The following is a 16,408-nucleotide window of genomic DNA, read 5'->3' on the forward strand; positions in this document are numbered from 1 at the left end:
CTTCCGAAACAACGCAACTACGCAAGTATTCATCATCGTCGATCGAAGCAAGTCCTTTATTATGGTTAAACGAGATCAGCATGTTTACATCGGGGAAAACAGCTTTCGCCAACAATCACAAGCTAAATCGCGCAGCTGGAACGAAGTACGAACACGTTTAATAGCCCACGCGCCCATGAGAGCTGAGCCACGTATACGCTTCATACAGAACACGATCAGCGATGCGCGAATCTAAAGTTGGCGCGCGCGCGCCGCGCAGCCGGCGCAGCACAAGCACAACAGAGAAGGAAGGAAAGGACATGACACGAGCCGCGACCGGCGGCTATAGCGGTATAGAGTATAGCCGGCTCGTCCAATCACGTCGCGACAGCACTAAAGAGCTCGCGAGCGCGACTATGTGCGTGTACATTCGTAGTCCGAGTCCGTGAACTGGTGTGTGCGGAGCAGAGGAGAGCTAAGGCCACGTCTTCACGCGCCACCGCCGCTGCCGGCACTCTTGGTTAGGAGCAATAGGAGCTCACTCGCGCAGTCTACGATCTACAAGCAGAGAAAAAACACTTTCCACTCCGTTATCCTCCGCCTTTCCGGAGTCGCAAACATGGTAGGCAAGTACCTGGCGCTCTTCGGCCTCGCGCTCGTCGCGAGCACCGGCACCTGGGCCGCCGAGGAGGACGTCTTCGAATGGGGCGACGGCGACTTTGCCGAGGAGCTCCGGCGCCATGATAACACGCTCGTCATGTTCTACGCGCCCTGGTAAGTCAATTCGCCTTCCCCTCCCGACTCCGCTCTGCTCTCTCGTGCAACTGCGTATCGCAAGTTCGTTCGATCAACCCTTCCGTCAATGGCGATCTTGCTCGTGCACGCAGGTGCGGACACTGCAAACGCCTGAAGCCCGAGTACGCCAAGGCCGCCGAACTGCTGAGGGGCAGCGATCCGCCCATCACCCTGGCCAAGGTCGACTGTACGGAAGCTGGCAAGGACACGTGCAACAAGTACTCCGTCAGTGGCTACCCGACTCTCAAGATCTTCGCCAAAGACGAGCTGGTCAACGACTACAATGGACCAAGGGAGGCTGCCGGTATTGCCAAGTACATGAGGGTAAGTTGTGCGACAATCCAGTAACCCGCTGATAATTGTTGGATCTCGATAATCCAGACCGTTTTGTGACCTGGACGGTGTTGTCCCTTGGCTTCACATTGTCTCATAAGGAATTTGTTTATCGCCAGGGTCAAGTTGGACCAGCCTCGAAGGAGCTCAAGACTCTTGCTGCCTTCGAAGAATTCTTGAACAGCGATGAAATCAGCGTTGTTGGATTCTTCGAGAAGGATGACTCCCCGCTGTCTGCTGCCTTCCACAACGTTGCTAAGAAGCTCAGAGAGAAGGTCAGATTTGGACACACTATCGCCAAGGAAGTTCTTGAAAAGGAAGGACTCGAGTGAGTTTTTCATCCTATGATGGTCGACAAAGTCCCAACTTGCTAACTATAATCATGATGTTACTCCATTCCAGGAACAACATCGTCATTTTCCGGCCTAAAGTTCTACAAAATAAATTTGAGCCTAGCAAACAGGTTTACGAAGGCGGAGATTCCATCTCGGAAGTCAGCGCGTTCATCAAACAAAACTAGTAAGTGTCGTTCATCGCAACACAAAGTTAAAAGGCGACTCGAAAATAAAAATTACTCTCCTTTGCAGCTACGGTCTCGTTGGCGTTCGTACGCGTGACAACGCTGGCGAGTTCAAGAACCCCCTGATCGTCGCCTACTACGCCGTTGACTATGTTAAGAATCCAAAGGGCACCAACTACTGGCGCAACCGCATCATGAAGGTGGCCAAGGACTTCGCGAAGGAATACGACTACACGTTTGCCATCTCGTCCAAGGATGAGTTCCAACACGAACTCAACGAGTTTGGCATCGACTTCGTCAAGGGCGACAAGCCCGTCATTCTCGCTCGCGACGAGCGCAACCAGAAGTTCGCTCTCCAAGAAGAGTTCAGTCTTGAGGCCTTTGAAATCTTCCTCAACGACTTGCAGGCTGGATCTCTTGAGCCCTACCAGAAATCTGAGCCTATTCCCGAGGACAACTCTGGTAGCGTCAAAGTAGCAGTTGCCAAGAACTTCGACGAGGTCGTGACGAACAATGGCAAGGACACGCTTATCGAGTTCTACGCTCCATGGTGTGGACACTGCAAAAAACTTGCTCCCATCTTCGATGAATTGGGTAAGGACTTATCTCGTTCGATTAACAAGTGTTCCGATGGTTTACGTTTTATTTTATTTTTTATTTTTTTTTTTTATTTTCAATACTCATGTTTTCGTTTGTTTAATCAGGTGACAAGCTCGTCGATGAGGACGTAGAGATCGTCAAGTTCGACGCGACCGCCAACGACGTTCCGCAGCCCTACGAGGTTCGCGGTTTCCCTACGCTGTTCTGGGTGCCAAAGGATTCGAAGGATAGTCCAGTTAAGTACGAGGGTGGCCGAGATCTTGACGATTTTGTCAAGTACATTGCCAAGCACGCTACCAATCCTCTGAAGGGATACGATCGCAGCGGAAAACCGACCAAGGCCCCACAAGACGAGCTGTAAAGAAATTCTTCCTCCGTCGTACGATTGAGAAGTGGCGAATTCATGAACGTTCGTGCTGTATTTATGCTGGCGTTTCATTGTGATTTCAAGAGCTTTCTTATGCAATAACTTTCCGTGTTATTTCATAATTTTGTGATTTGGCTAAAGAAAAACGGAAAACTTCATTACGAGATTTCGGAGCTTCATTTTCATTATCTAAATTGCTGCAGATTTTTCTAGTTTTCAACATAGCTCCGAGGTTTTCTTAGCGAATAAAAAAAATTCCAGCGCGAGCTACTTTTTGAAAGTTATTAATACCACCTTGAGTATAGCAAGAAAAAAGCCTACCTCCTATCGTATAAACTCATTCCAGTTTCTTGCAAAAATTGCATTTCTCGTGTAAAAAAGCTGGGACGATCATTCCTGCCGAAGCTGTGCTTTTTGTTTTTTCAATGTAGCGCCAATCTATCACACTGTCATGCCAAGGACAAGATCGAATGATACTATGTAACAAGAGCTCGCAAAAATCGTTTTGTGTGGAAGTGGTACCATGAAATTATTGCTATATTGTATTTGCCGAATGAATGTCAAACCAAGGAGTGTATCTTCTTAATGCTTCTCAGATAAGAAAATGACAAAAAGCACGTCATCGCTAAATGTATTTGAATTTTAACGAGGTACGAGTGATGGGTGAAAATTTTTAAGAATACCGCATTTTATAGATATATTTTCCCAGATTATGCAATGAGATTACTTTTGGAAAATTATACCGTCAATCGTATATATTTTGTTTCGCGCGCGAGCGCGTCTGATTATAAAAGTAAGTCTTAACGAATGCATTCAATTATGTTTATACAGAAGTCAATAAATTGTTTTATATGAAAAATAATACTTTGATTTTTTTAAGCCTACTTTATGTTCTATGCATACATTATGTTCTGCGTAAAAGCCCCAGATTTGATAAGTGTACAGCATTTAAAATTTCTTTTTTTTTACGTTCGATAGTATATTATAGCACTTAATTATCTCCCAAGTTTTCTGCAGGAACTATTACAATAATTATCTTGGGCTTCACGCAACGCAAGAAATAATTAATGACCGATGCGTATGCGTGAAAGTAAATTTATCAATTGAAAAATTGAGATGGGAAATATTAAAGTGGTATTCTCGAAAAATTATATTTCACAAGTATTGAAGAAAAAGAAGAAAAATATAAACTGAAAGCGGCCAAGAGTACTTATAGTCTAAAGTCTACTGTCTAAAGTCTAAAACTGTGTTATCATTCCTAATTCTTGGTTCCTCGTCCAAGTTCCAGTTCCGTGCGGCACTCTTACTTATATAAAAAGAGCGATCAGCGAAGGAGCGTACCGTGCGTGTTGAAACATGAGCCATGCGCATCAAAGGCCAAAAGCCAACGCAACTCCCCCTTCCGTCGCTTGCCTCAACCAACGAACCAGCCCATGCCAAATGCCAATTTGCCATCAGAGCAGAATACGACGGGGAGGACGAGACGAGGACGGCGGCGGCAGAAGGCGGACGGCCTATATATATATCGGACATCGGAACAGCGCGCGACAGACAGGCTCTGTACTTACTTACGTCTTTTTTTTGTTCGTCTCGTCGTCGCCGTCGCTGCTCATCTCGACTCTCGTGGAGAAGAAGACTCGAGCGACGAGTTCGAGCCGGAGCCCATAAGTAGTTTTCAGTGCGCGCGTCCGAGAGTGCAGCGGAGAGTCCTCCCAGCAGCGCACGTACAACTTCTGCGCGTCCGAACCGTCGAGTTCTTGTTTATCGGAGACCAAGGCTAAAAATCATGACTCGTGAGTAACAATTTACACTTGTCTCATCCGTTACATGGAGTTTTTTTGCTACATTATTTGCGAGATGCCAGTTTCCAAGCGGGAAAAAGAAATTGGCGCCTCCTCCATGTTTTCGCTGTACATACAGCTTGCCTCCTCCTCCATATTTCCCTCTGTTGTTGCTGTACGTAGCCGTGCTGAGTTCCGTACAGGCAACCAACATGTGCACGAGGCTTTGCTCCATCGAGAGCGCGCGCACTCCAAGTATTTACATTGTTTACGTATTGCAGACCAGATAGCGAGTCTAGACCCTGGATCTTCTCTTTCTTCAAACGACACATTTGCAGGAAAGGCGTATGAAGCGGTCCGAGTCAGGGCCGTATTTTGTCCCATGCACGGCCAAACTCTGGCCTCGTGAATCGTTACGTGGCCTGAAATTCGACACCCGGCAGGCATGTTCTTTTCATCTTTCTTTATAGGCTTGAGAAAGCTTCCAGAAAAATCTCACGTTCCACGTCTGCTCGGCTGCGCTTCTGCTCTCAATGCGGACATTGCGCGAGTTTGTTGTGTCGATGTGAGATTGTGCTTACGCGTGTTGGCGTGTACACGGTAGTACGGCGTGTTGTGATTGGGCCGCACGTTTTTCGCGCAGGACTCCCCGATTGTTTTAAAAATCGAAAATTGCGACAGGCACGCGCAAGCCGCGGCTTTTTGATTGTTGAGATTAGATGCGATTGGCATAGCCACTCACTGCGCAATCAACTGCTGATGTTTGGAAATCCGAAGAAGCACGTCGCTGATTTTGTAACAGCTGAGACTCAGTGTTGACAATTTTTGTAAAATGCCCACGTTATAATTTTCCTTGGAATTCAACAACAAATTTTATTTTTTTCCAGTCTATTATGCAATCTTTTGCTCTATTTCTCATAGCTAACTTTTATGGATGGCTTATCTACTGCTTTTGTTGACTTCCTTAATGAGCACCCATTATCAATAATTATCTCGCACTATACGAGTGAAAAGTGAGAAAAAATTACGACTGTATTTCTCTCTCCGAAACATGAACCTTATAGTTACAAAATGAATGAGTTCATGTAGGATTTGAAAATTGCCATATCAACCCTCTGGATTTACATCTTTGCTCACATTTATCATTTTTAACGAGAGTTGTTTAAATCAGGTCATTGACATTATACATGCGTACTATAAAATTCACAACGATTGATAGTTGAACTTTATCCAAGAACATTACTTGGCGTGGAAACAGGTCATTTTCTGAGTCGTACTTAATAAAATTCTTTTTTTCGCAATGTTCTTAAGTCTGTTTCATTATTTTTCCAGGGGGTAATCAACGTGAACTGGCTCGTGCCAAAAACATGAAAAAAAGTGGCAAGAAGGCAGCTGCCGAGCAAGAAAGTAACAAGGGCCTCACCCTTGAACAAAGAAAGCAAAGGTAATATAATTTTTATCAAACAAGCAGCATTTCTCATGTGCTATCGTTAATGGGCAATGCTTCAACAATGCATTTTGTTACAGAGATGCAGAGAGAATGAGAGAAAAACAACTGAAAAAGCAACAAGATGCTGAGATGTCAAAACAGGCTGTAAAATAACTAACCAGAAAACTAATTTGAAAATCAGTTTAAAGAAAAATTATCCAACTATAATTCTGACGCAAAGGAATTTTCATTTATTAGTAACTTCTTGTGCAGCTTTGTAAACACTGAAGAACAAAGGTGCACACGAAGCTATGATGTACGGTTTCCAATCCAGCATTATTAACTTTTACAAGCCGTACAAAACATGACAAGTGCTATAGCCTATATGAATTATTATCATAAACTGTTCAATAATAGATATTGTGAATAAAATCATTGATGCGAGTTGAATTCTTGTGCAAGCAAGCACTTTAGATTTAGGAGTTGTGTTTGAGATGCGACGAATGTACCTTATCAATGAGTTTGAAAACTTGTAAATGTGAATCTTCGATTAAATGAACTTTGTGATTAATTTCAATAATGTCTGGTGCGTGTGCTGAATGTTATATTTTAGTCAATCAATCTTAACTCACAATAAATCTATCAAACGTTAAAATTTTAATAGAAAAAATGTACATAAATGGTCTTTTTCTTCTTTAATCGCCATACCCACCGATTTGCTATTGGATAAAGGAAATACATACAGATTGCATTAAAAGCACAATTGAAAATATTTTCCAAATTTTTATTGCACTTTCCCAAAAAAAAGTACACTTTAATTCATGTTTAAGAACTCTGAGTTTTCTGCGTTTGTATTCGTTGAAAATAGAAACAAAAACAAAATATTACATCGATAGTTCGGCATAAAGTTGCAGAACGTTCTTAACAAACTGAAAAATACAATGGAAGACTGAATCTTATATATCATAGTGCTAACATGGGAAAGAAAGGTATAAAAATCAATAAATCTTGTATCATAACGATGAAAGGTACTACTAGCCTCTACAAAACCAAAGTTTGTAACAGTGTTACAGCGTTGTACACAATCCACTTGTTACATTATATATTTTAAAATCTTAATTGAACTAAAAGCAGTTGAATCGCTTCATTTCCCACAACGTTGCGCTCTTTAATAATGTACTATGTACCTGCTGTAAGTAATATATCGTAGCAAAGTAAGATATAGGAACCGGAGTATACGAGCGATACATCGATCTTTGTCGAATTTTATTTTGAAAAAAGGAAACTTTTTATGGAAATTTCGTCGATGTAGTAATGTAGTATAAATCGAGAGATGAAATGAGTAAAAAAAAAAATTGTTCTAAATAAAATGATGCAAATGGCACTATGATGTCATTTTTTTTTTAAATATCCCACTTAAGCACCGATGTAAAATTATCCTCTAAGCCTACTTATATTTGAAGTAACACGTCGATTTTTAATCGATCCAAAATAATTAGTATTGTCCTGTAGAAGGAATCATTATCTCGGCAATAATAGCAATTGAATGTTATTTGTTCGTTTTTAAAAATTCACCGGTCTCCGCCGTGCATAATGGATATTATTAACCCTCACTTTTAGACGCTGAAATGCTACTTTTTTCATTTATAATATACGCTAACTTTTGTTTATCGATTCTGAACACTCACACCAAATATATTTTTGTTTCGTTTATTGTATAGATATCGACTGTATACTAGAATGTAATTATTGCTTATATGTACTTCGATGCTTCGCCATGATTAAACGGCGCAAGACTCACAGATATACTCAACATTTTTCTATTGCTATAGTATTTAAAATTTGGCAGGAGGCATATTATTTGTTTTCTCTCATAACTCGTCTCGTACCGCGTACATTTTACGTCTGTGCGTATTGCATTTGTTTGATGATTTCGTAGTCTGTGAACCATTCAAGTATTTATCGTGGGAAGTTGGATATAGAGCTATAGCACCATAATCTGCCTATTCAATCGTACAAAAAGCGCCCTGTCTCTTTTATCGAGGAATCTGAATGTGAAATGTAAAAATCTCGATTAACTGCTACATGTATACTATAGATAACGCTTGTGATCATCCGTAATCCTGCAAGCATTATTATCTGCATGGTTTTCAATGCAGTAGAACGAGCGGATCTGCCCGCGCGGCCTACATGCGCAAGAATATTTCAATAGTGGAATCGTAGTAGATTTCGGATGAAAGAACTCTTTATTCGATCCTTCAATTATATGCATGCATTCTGTCTCCCAAGTAGTCCCAAGTAACGCGAGCGTAATTGTTAACGCACATACGTATGTATACTCATTACTCATATGCACGACTTTCGGAGAGACAGGCGCGTAATCTCACAGACTGCGCGCGCTCGCGTGTTGGGGCGTCGATACTCGCGCGTCAGAGATACTCGAGTATGTCGAGCCTTTCGGAACATTGAGCTCCGCGAGCGAATGTCAATTTGGAAAGACGCACTAATCATATCTCTATGTACTCGGAATGGGATCCCGCGCATCACACTCAGCTTTCGTCCATCTCCTGCGTCAGCTAGAGGTTGAGCGAGCAAATGGCGCAGCTTTGGGCGACGCAGTGGGCGTGCACGTGGTGTTGATGGTGCTGATGGTGATGCTGCTGGACGGACTGCGGCACGTGAGAGGAGGCCGGAGGCGCCGCGACGTACAGCCAGCTGGCACCGCTGGGCCACAGCATGGAGTTGCCGGCAGTGCCGGCAGCGCTGTTGCCGCCGAAGAGATCGTTGCTAAGGACCGCGTTGCCGATGTTGCTGCTGCTGCTGCTGCTGGTGGTGGTGGTGGTGCTGCTGGTGCCGCTGCCACGAGCACCGCCGGAGCCGCTGTTTTGCGAGGATCCTCCGCCACCCTCTACTCACATCACCTGCGAGAAAAGCACTTGCACTTAATAATCGGCGGGCCGCAAGACGAACATAAGAGTAGCTGAAGAGCATAAGTATTTACTCCTTGGTATTTAGAGAGTGCGAAATACCGGATTCACGCACTAAGCCCGATTTCGCGCACGCTCTGCATCGAAGAATGTAACTTTGCACGCCGAGTGTCAGAATAGTCGGTAAATTTCGATTGTGTGCTCGTTTGGGCACGAGCGAATAACTAGTTGGGGATTCGTTATTATTGTTGACCCGGACATGGCTACATTGTTCAGCTTCGTGGAAAAAGGTGCTGGGTTGCATTAACAATAAGCGCTCGGTAAAATGACACCAACAATATTTTTCGTCAATTATACCAAGGACTTGGTAAGTGTATCACAAAACAATTGCTAAGTTGACTACTTAAATATAGTTGATGCACATTTGATCAAACGCTTCCGCATAATTACTTGGATTTGACCTCTAAAACGATAGACACGACTTTTTCCCTACTTATTTCTGGCTGTTCGATAGGTGTTGAATTCGAGTTATTCGTTGTTATACCATACTTTTTAACAACATTCCGCGACATTATGTTCAAGTAGATAATTAAACTAATAACGAATTGAAAATCACCTTATATATATATATATATATATAAGTACTATAGTATCTAAAACAGAAATCGGAGTGCAAGCTTTTTCCCGTAGGTATATGATGACCTAAGTATGTGGCAATTAGCGCTGGTAATAAAAGCGGAACCGAGGTTCGATACTGCAGCAAAGTTGGGAGCATTTTCAAGGATCGGCTCTGAGCTCAAATGAAAGGTCTGCTCTTTTTTGAATAAATGTTTTCCTCCTCGCGGCTGTCCGGTTATTAAGCGCGCGCGCTGCATAAGTAGACCTTTCCGAAGGGAGTCGCGGGTAAGTAAGTTGTTTGCGGATATTTGTCAGCGCACCTGAAGAATTTGGCTAGCCTCGAAAGCCGTGCCCGGCAGCAGGATGACGGGACTGCTGACGTGGCCGCTCTCGACGCAGATCATGTTGGGGAACTCGTCGTCCCCGAAGTCCGGGATGTCGCGGGCCTTCTCGAGCCAGGGGTTCCAGACGACCGTGTCCGGGAAGTTGTACTTCTGGACGCGCATCTTCCTGCCCGACACGACGTTCGTGATTATGTGCTCGGGCTGGGTGTTCTGGTAGATGCGGTCCGTCCACTCGCAGACCGTCACCACGTCCCGGCCCTCCTGGAAGATCTGGTTGTCCCGCGTCTGCAAGTAAGTGGCCGGCGTAAGTACAGGCGGCCGTTTTATATGGCTTTATATAATAATCGCTGACGAAATCGAATCCGCTGACCTTGTCGATGAAGGTGCAGCCGTGCAGCCCGGTGATCTGGCAGCGCCTGACGTCCGGCACCTTGAAGTACGTGTGCAGCAGCAGGTTGAAGCTGAAGGTGTGCTCCTTGCTCGGGTTGTAGACGCCGATGTTGAAGTGCAGCTCCTTCTCCCGCAGGATCAGCCTGTAGGTCAACCTGAAGGGGTAATTCCACATGGAGCGCGTGAACTCGTTGTCCATGAGGGAGAAGATGGCCTCGACGTCGCCGCTCGGCAGACGCTCGGGCGACTTCTCCACCGTCCAACGGATTATCCTGGCGAAGCCGTGGCCGGGGCCGAAGGTCCAGGCCCCGAATTGCGCTACGCAACATGAGTTATCTGTCAGTTTTGACGGTTACGGGTTACAAGGTTGCTTCTCTGGCGATGCTCGTGCGTGTGTATGATAGTATGATAGTACGATAGTACGATAGTACGATAGTACAAGAGCATAATAGTACATAGAAGATGCTTTGAGAGAAATCTGAGAGACAGACAGGCTGCGTGCACACTTACGAAAGACGAATGGAATGCCGCCTCGGATCGCCTTCTTGCCGTCGAAGACCGCCTGCTTGCTGGAAACGAGAGGGACAAATTATCCAAAGTCATTGTTGCATTTTTCTCCCGCAGCGATCGGCTCAAACAAAAGCCGATCGGTTGCAGCTCCGAGCGGACGTTAACGATCTCGCTCGGCGCGCGGAGGCAAACTAGTTTTTCATGCCGCTCCCCCTCCCTGCGCAAACATACGCGCGGCCTTGCGCGGATTACGCAAAATTTCGCGCGCTCGCGGCAGATAGAGGGGGGCGTTTTTGCGCCGGAGGGTCAGCTTTTTGCCCGCGATGATTAGTCGCGGCTGCGGGGCCGGGGCAGAGAAGGGTTGCGAGTACACTAATTAATTCCGGCGTATTTATGAAATTGCATTGCTTATTCCGATTACGGGAGCCTCGGTTATGCCGAAAGAGGCTCGAGCGAGAGACGCAGGCTCGCTCTCTCTCTCTCGCTCTCTCTCGCTCTCTCTCTCTCGCTCTCCCTCCCGGGATCTCGGGCGTCTGACAGCTCTTGACTAATGGTCGTCCTGCAGCGATCAGTCTCCCCCTCAGGACGCGCGCGCTATCTCCGATGGGCTGCAGCGGCTGGCTCTGCCGGTCCTCGTCGCTAACGACGAGCCAACAAATGAGCTTTCGCGCAGAGATAGCCGCGGAGAGAAAGAGAGCGAGCCGAGTCGGCTTTGCAAGAGGAATTATAACGACACGCGAGTAACAGTGCGGCGTTTAGACATCAATCTCCCCGCGAGCGAGAAAATCGTCCTCAGACTCGCTCCTCTCTCTCGCTCTCTCGCTCTCTCGCTCTCTCGCTCTCGCTTGCGAGGCAAAAAGACGGGCGAACAGGGGAGAAGGAGGCAGAGCAAGATAGCGAATAAGCCGCGCGGAGAGACAAAAAGCGGCCAGTAGGGAGCAGAGCGGAGAATGAGAAGAGAGCAGGAGGAGGAGGAGGAGGAGGAGGAGGAGGAGGAGGAACGCGCGGCAAAAAGCCCCGGCGCTGTCTGGTGCGCTTTTTGCGACGAGCCGCAGTTTCCAGCAACCGACGCTCCGGAGCCCAGCTCCTCCCTGCGCTCTACTCTGTCTCTCTGCTTGCGATGGGCTGCGCGACATTACATGCCGACGCGCACTCAGCGCGGATTAGAAGTACACTCTCGGAGAAAGAGATCGAGCGCGCGCGAATTGTAGGTCGGCGCGAGAGTGTCAGCCGGCGTCTATCGATCAATTACAACGCGCGCAGTCGGGCCGACGAAAAAACGGACGCGCAATTCCCCCCCACCCCCTCAACATGTATATGCGCGCATAGTACATATCCAGCGCACGTCTCTCACGCGTTGCGGACTTTTTGCTCGTGCGCAATCATCTTCCGCGTGTGTACTCTCTGTGCAGAGGGTGGTTTTAACGCGGCGATATAAATAGCCTCGTTTCTTGCCAGCCTTAGTTAAACAAAGTTTCGGGACGAAGGACGACGGCCGCCCGCGGGAGGAGGCGGCTGCTGCTGCCGCTCGGGAGGAGCAAAAACGCTGCCGACGCGCTCTGCGTATATAGCTTATATATATATATGCGCGCGAGCGAGCTTGTGCACAACGGGTGTCCAGACTCTACGGATTATTTATCGCGCGATCGACGATTCGGCAAATCCTAGCCCGATAACAATTGTCGCCGATACATTTTACCTGGCGCGGGGCCGCGTTAAACTGATTTGACGGGCGATAAAGTGCGCGCGGTTGTTATCGCTTATTCCGCGGATTCCGGCGGTCGAGCGCGCGGGCAAAAAACTCATCCGTTATGCAGCAGCCTCTAAACGATATCGGCATTTGCTTTCACTGAGCTTTCACTGGGGAAGAAGTGCGCTGGCAATGAATTATTTCATCAGCGGCTACAAACGCAGCGAAATTACACGTCCGGCGTCGTCGTCGTGAGCTTTTTGCCGTCCCTCCGCTTTCAGTCTCTCTCTCTCTCTCTCTCTCTCTCTCTCTCTCTCTCTCTCTCTCTCGCGCGCTCCGTTTCCTTCGCACCGCGCATCAGCTCTCGTCTGCCGCGACGGATTTTTCGGCTCCGGCGCGAATGAAAACAATAAGGCCGCTCGCTTTCTTCCCAACGAGAGCGGGCGTTTTTTTCGAATGGGCGCGCGAGGAAATCGATTGCGATCGGCTCGGCTGGCTTTTCATCCGTGAAATCGAGGAAGTCGTCGCGGGGAAAAAACGCGCGCTCCTTGCACTGTTCGAGAAAACGCCGAGCAGAGCGAGAAATGTTTCGCCTCCGCGCGGCGTACCCGGTATACTGGCGCATTCTACTTGGGCCCGGCGAGAGAGAGAGAGAGAGAGAGAGAGAGAGAGCGTAGACTAATGATCCCAGAGCCTGCGGTTTTTGCCGACATTCTACTGCATTCCCATTGAGCTCGCCGGGAGGAGCAGCAGCCTCCCGAGTCGCTTCGCAGCTCCTCGCTCGCCGCCGCATCGGCGCGCGCTCGTTCGATTCCAGCGCGAGCTTTCGGCTAGTTTGTTGTTTCAACCAAGCACCAGCCGTCCCCTTTTCGTCGTTTCTCCGATTAATGGCCGCGCGCGCGCCTCGATCCTTGGGCTCCTTTTTTCGAGGGCGCGTGTCTTTGTCGTCGCATCTTTAATTCATGAGGGCTATGCGTTTGACTGGCGTCGCGCCCGAGGGAGCGAGCCCTCTCGACAGATGCCTTGATTGTCCCTTCGCTCGGATCCGCGACGAATCATACTCTCTCTCTCTCTCTCTCTCTCTCTCTCTCTCTCTCTCTCTCTCTCTCATCGCAAAGTTGCGCAAGGATCTCCCGGCCTGACGTTTGCATATCGTATAGCGACGAGGCCGGCAAAAAACGCGACGGCGAGAGGAATTAAACGCGCGCGAATCGCAAAAAAGCACGTGCAAATGGACTGCGCAGCGCTGAGCTCTGATACTGCATCGTTAGTGCCGCCTGTATCCAGTTCGCCCCGACTCTCCCGGCTTTTTCCCCTCTTACGACTTATTACGGTATTTATTCTGGCACATGTGGCCGGCCAAGATTCTAGACGTTTTTTCTCCTCTCGCATCGCGAGCGGAGAACGCGATACGCGCCGAGTGTGGATCCTCGGTCCTCGCTTCCTTCCTTCCTATACTGGCATGCCCATACTTCTAGGACTTATAGGTATAACACGTTGTGGGGGAGAAAGCGCCGAGTAACCAAAGGGGGTAACCAGCGAGCCCCAAAACATTGACTCAACTGGCAAGTCGGAGAGCGCGAAGAAAGGAAAAACGGTATACGCGCTCGCGGACGAGACAATATCCTGCTCGCGTTACAAAATACACGCTGGCACAAACAGCGCCGTGGCCCAGATGGGAGGGAGAGAGGAAGCGGAGAGCCGCTGCCTGGCTGCTGGGATCCATCATCATCGGCCTTTAAGCCTGCATCCTCCGCTAATAGCGGCTGCCTGCGTTATAATACATTATATTGCGTCACCGCGCGGATACATCTCGAGACGCTCGCGCGAGATTTACGCAGGAGCGACGCCGTTCCCACGCGTAAAAAGTTAAATACGCGGCCCCCCGACCCGTGCGCGCGACGGCATTTAAATAAATTAATATTGACCCCGCGTATGCGTATTGGGGCAGGCCCTTTTCCCGCGCGCAGAGGATCCCTGCGCGTAACCGTAAAAGGCCCGGTACAGTTAGATCGGGCACCCTGAGAAAGCGCCGATACGGGAGCGCTCTTCTCTCTTTTTCTCCGTCTCACGCGCGCACACGCGCGGCGTCCCTCGCCACGTTGATCGATCAGCCGTGGGCGCGCGAGGCTTTTTCACTCCGCACTTTCGTTTCAGCGATAAAACAAAAAACCGCGCACGATGACCTCGTGACCTGAAATTGCACAACGCGTCGCGCCGCTGCACGAGAGCCGGTTAATAACAGCCCGTATCGAGCCGTTATTATCAACAACAAAAGTTCAGACGTCGCTCGGAGCCGCCGGATTTTGTTTGTAAATATAAGAGAATATAACATGACGCGCGGCGGCTTCGAAAAGGCATCAGTCTTTCCGCGTCCAAGGACGCGCGCGTGTGTAGCACACTCGCCTCTCCTCTCGTCATCATCATACGCTCGGCGCACGTTTTATTGGCAAATCTCGGATTATTTAGATCGCGGCTAATTGAGGCCGCAAAGCGGGCCGCGTTTCCTTTCCTTCGAGTTGCAGCGCTGCGACTCTCTCACTCGCTCCCGTGGTCCGAGTTTTTGCCCCCCCCCCCCCCGTATGTCAATCGGCATGCGCGCAGCCGACGCAGCGCCGAGAGAGAGAGAGAGCCGCCGCTAACGAGTTCGCAGCGCGAAGGAAAAAAGTACCTTTCGAGCTTTTTTGCCTCCGACTGTACGTATATACGTATATAACCGCGTGAATCAAGGCGAGATTTTTCGGAAAATCCTCGGGAGCGCGGCCGAGAGAATTAAGAGAGGAAAAAGCAGCCGCGCCGTAGATGAGCTTGCAGTTCGAGAGCGGCCCGCGATGACGTAAGCACGACTCGTCGGCCGATTGTTCTCTTCTATCTCTCGCGGCGATTCGTCGCGCGCTCGGACGATGCGGTTAGACGTTTTTACGCGGCTGTACCCTCGAACATTCCTTCGGAGAGGCTCCGAGAGGAGCGTTCAGGCCGCTCGAGTCGTCGGAAATATTCGAGCACGTGTTCCGCATGCCGCGCGCAGACACAGAGACACGACGCGCGATAACAGCCTCGAAGGCTTTATTATCTGCGCGCCGAGCCCGCGACCACGGCTCTCTCGCCTCGGCCTTTTTTCAGCGTCTGCATCAGATACGCGCAAATTAATTCGCGGCCTTGATGAATTATGAATTATGCGCGATGCAGGAAGCGCGCGCGCCCGGACTCTGCACTCACCTGACAAACAGCTGCTCCTGGTTGTTCACCCTCCAAGACACCACGGTCGCACCTGCAAAAGACAACGTCAGCTTCTTTAGTTTCCTTCTGCCTGAGCCAGGAGTAAACGAGCGCGCGGGAAAAGTCGTTCGAATCCGATTCGGGCCTGCGCTATGCGACGCTCGCTCGAATCTCTCAGGCGCTTGCATGGACTCGGAACCGCGGACCCAGCGCATTTGAATATGCGTTATGTCACACTCGACGTGCGGAACATTCGAATCGACGTACAACGTCATCGCGGACCGGCCGGCGCGCCGATCTTTCTCCCCAGCTCCGAGCGACGAGCAAAATAGACAATAATAATTGCCTCTCCTTTTTCCTTTTTCTTCCGCACGCAGCGCCGGCCCGCGCCCGGCTCTGGGATAGCGGAGCGCACGTCCCGCGCGGCGTACAACGTGCACCGTCGCGCCGAGGGCGACGACGAAAGAGCCAGCAGCGACGATACAACGGCAACGACAACGACGACGACGACGACGACGACGACGACGACGACAACAAAAAAAAAACAACAACGAAAACAACTCGCCGCACGAACAACTGGCCGAATGGACGGTATATGCGATATGAATTGGCACACGCGCACAGAGAGGTTCGCTGCGGTGGCTGGTCGGAGCCTGGGGGCAGCCGAGCTTTCGCAGCGCGGCGTCGCGGCGCCGAGGAGGCCGACGAGCCAAGACGCACCGTGAAGGTTGATGGTACAGGTGGTGTTGTTGCCCCGGTCGAGCACGACAACGCTGGTAGCCGCTGCCATGTTAGAAGCGCGAATGCCGCCGCTGCACTCGCGAGTCGCGGCGCAAGCCGCTGCTCTCCCGGCTGCTCTACTCGACGGCTCTCGTGGCTCGCTCATGGTGTGCGTCAGACAGTCAG

At 48.9% G+C, this 16,408-nt stretch overlaps 3 protein-coding genes across 4 annotated transcripts; 2 read left to right on the forward strand and 1 right to left on the reverse strand.

Annotated features, from left to right (window-relative positions):
- Positions 1-230: 230 nt before the first annotated feature.
- On the forward strand, positions 231-6,478 carry LOC100115387 (protein disulfide-isomerase A3). Its single transcript, XM_001599682.6, has 9 exons — positions 231-753; positions 867-1,098; positions 1,227-1,435; positions 1,510-1,626; positions 1,695-2,221; positions 2,332-4,387; positions 4,657-5,633; positions 5,708-5,819; positions 5,903-6,478. The coding sequence occupies exons 1-6, from the start codon at positions 599-601 to the stop codon at positions 2,586-2,588; spliced, it is 1,497 nt and encodes a 498-aa protein (XP_001599732.2). The 5' UTR covers positions 231-598; the 3' UTR covers positions 2,589-4,387; positions 4,657-5,633; positions 5,708-5,819; positions 5,903-6,478.
- On the forward strand, positions 3,930-7,188 carry LOC100114538 (putative SERF-like protein). The gene is made up of 3 exons (XM_001599760.6): positions 3,930-4,387; positions 5,708-5,819; positions 5,903-7,188. The coding sequence occupies exons 1-3, from the start codon at positions 4,381-4,383 to the stop codon at positions 5,976-5,978; spliced, it is 195 nt and encodes a 64-aa protein (XP_001599810.1). The 5' UTR covers positions 3,930-4,380; the 3' UTR covers positions 5,979-7,188.
- On the reverse strand, positions 6,568-16,397 carry LOC100115453 (glucose-6-phosphate 1-epimerase). 2 transcript variants are annotated; one of them, XR_001729705.3, is made up of 7 exons: positions 16,223-16,383; positions 15,503-15,554; positions 10,594-10,652; positions 10,064-10,419; positions 9,670-9,978; positions 8,659-8,725; positions 6,575-8,625 (listed from the first exon to the last, which is right to left on the reverse strand). XR_001729705.3 is itself a non-coding variant. In XM_001600124.6 (6 exons), the coding sequence occupies exons 1-6, from the start codon at positions 16,386-16,388 to the stop codon at positions 8,717-8,719; spliced, it is 933 nt and encodes a 310-aa protein (XP_001600174.3). In that variant the 5' UTR covers positions 16,389-16,397; the 3' UTR covers positions 6,568-8,716. The 2 variants fall into 2 exon arrangements, 1 of the variants encoding a protein (XP_001600174.3); XM_001600124.6 differs by having other exon boundaries at positions 6,568-8,725; positions 10,064-10,401; positions 16,223-16,397.
- Positions 16,398-16,408: the final 11 nt, after the last annotated feature.

Source organism: Nasonia vitripennis, chromosome 3, assembly GCF_009193385.2.
Source record: "Nasonia vitripennis strain AsymCx chromosome 3, Nvit_psr_1.1, whole genome shotgun sequence".
In the NCBI taxonomy this organism is placed as follows: domain Eukaryota; kingdom Metazoa; phylum Arthropoda; class Insecta; order Hymenoptera; family Pteromalidae; genus Nasonia; species Nasonia vitripennis.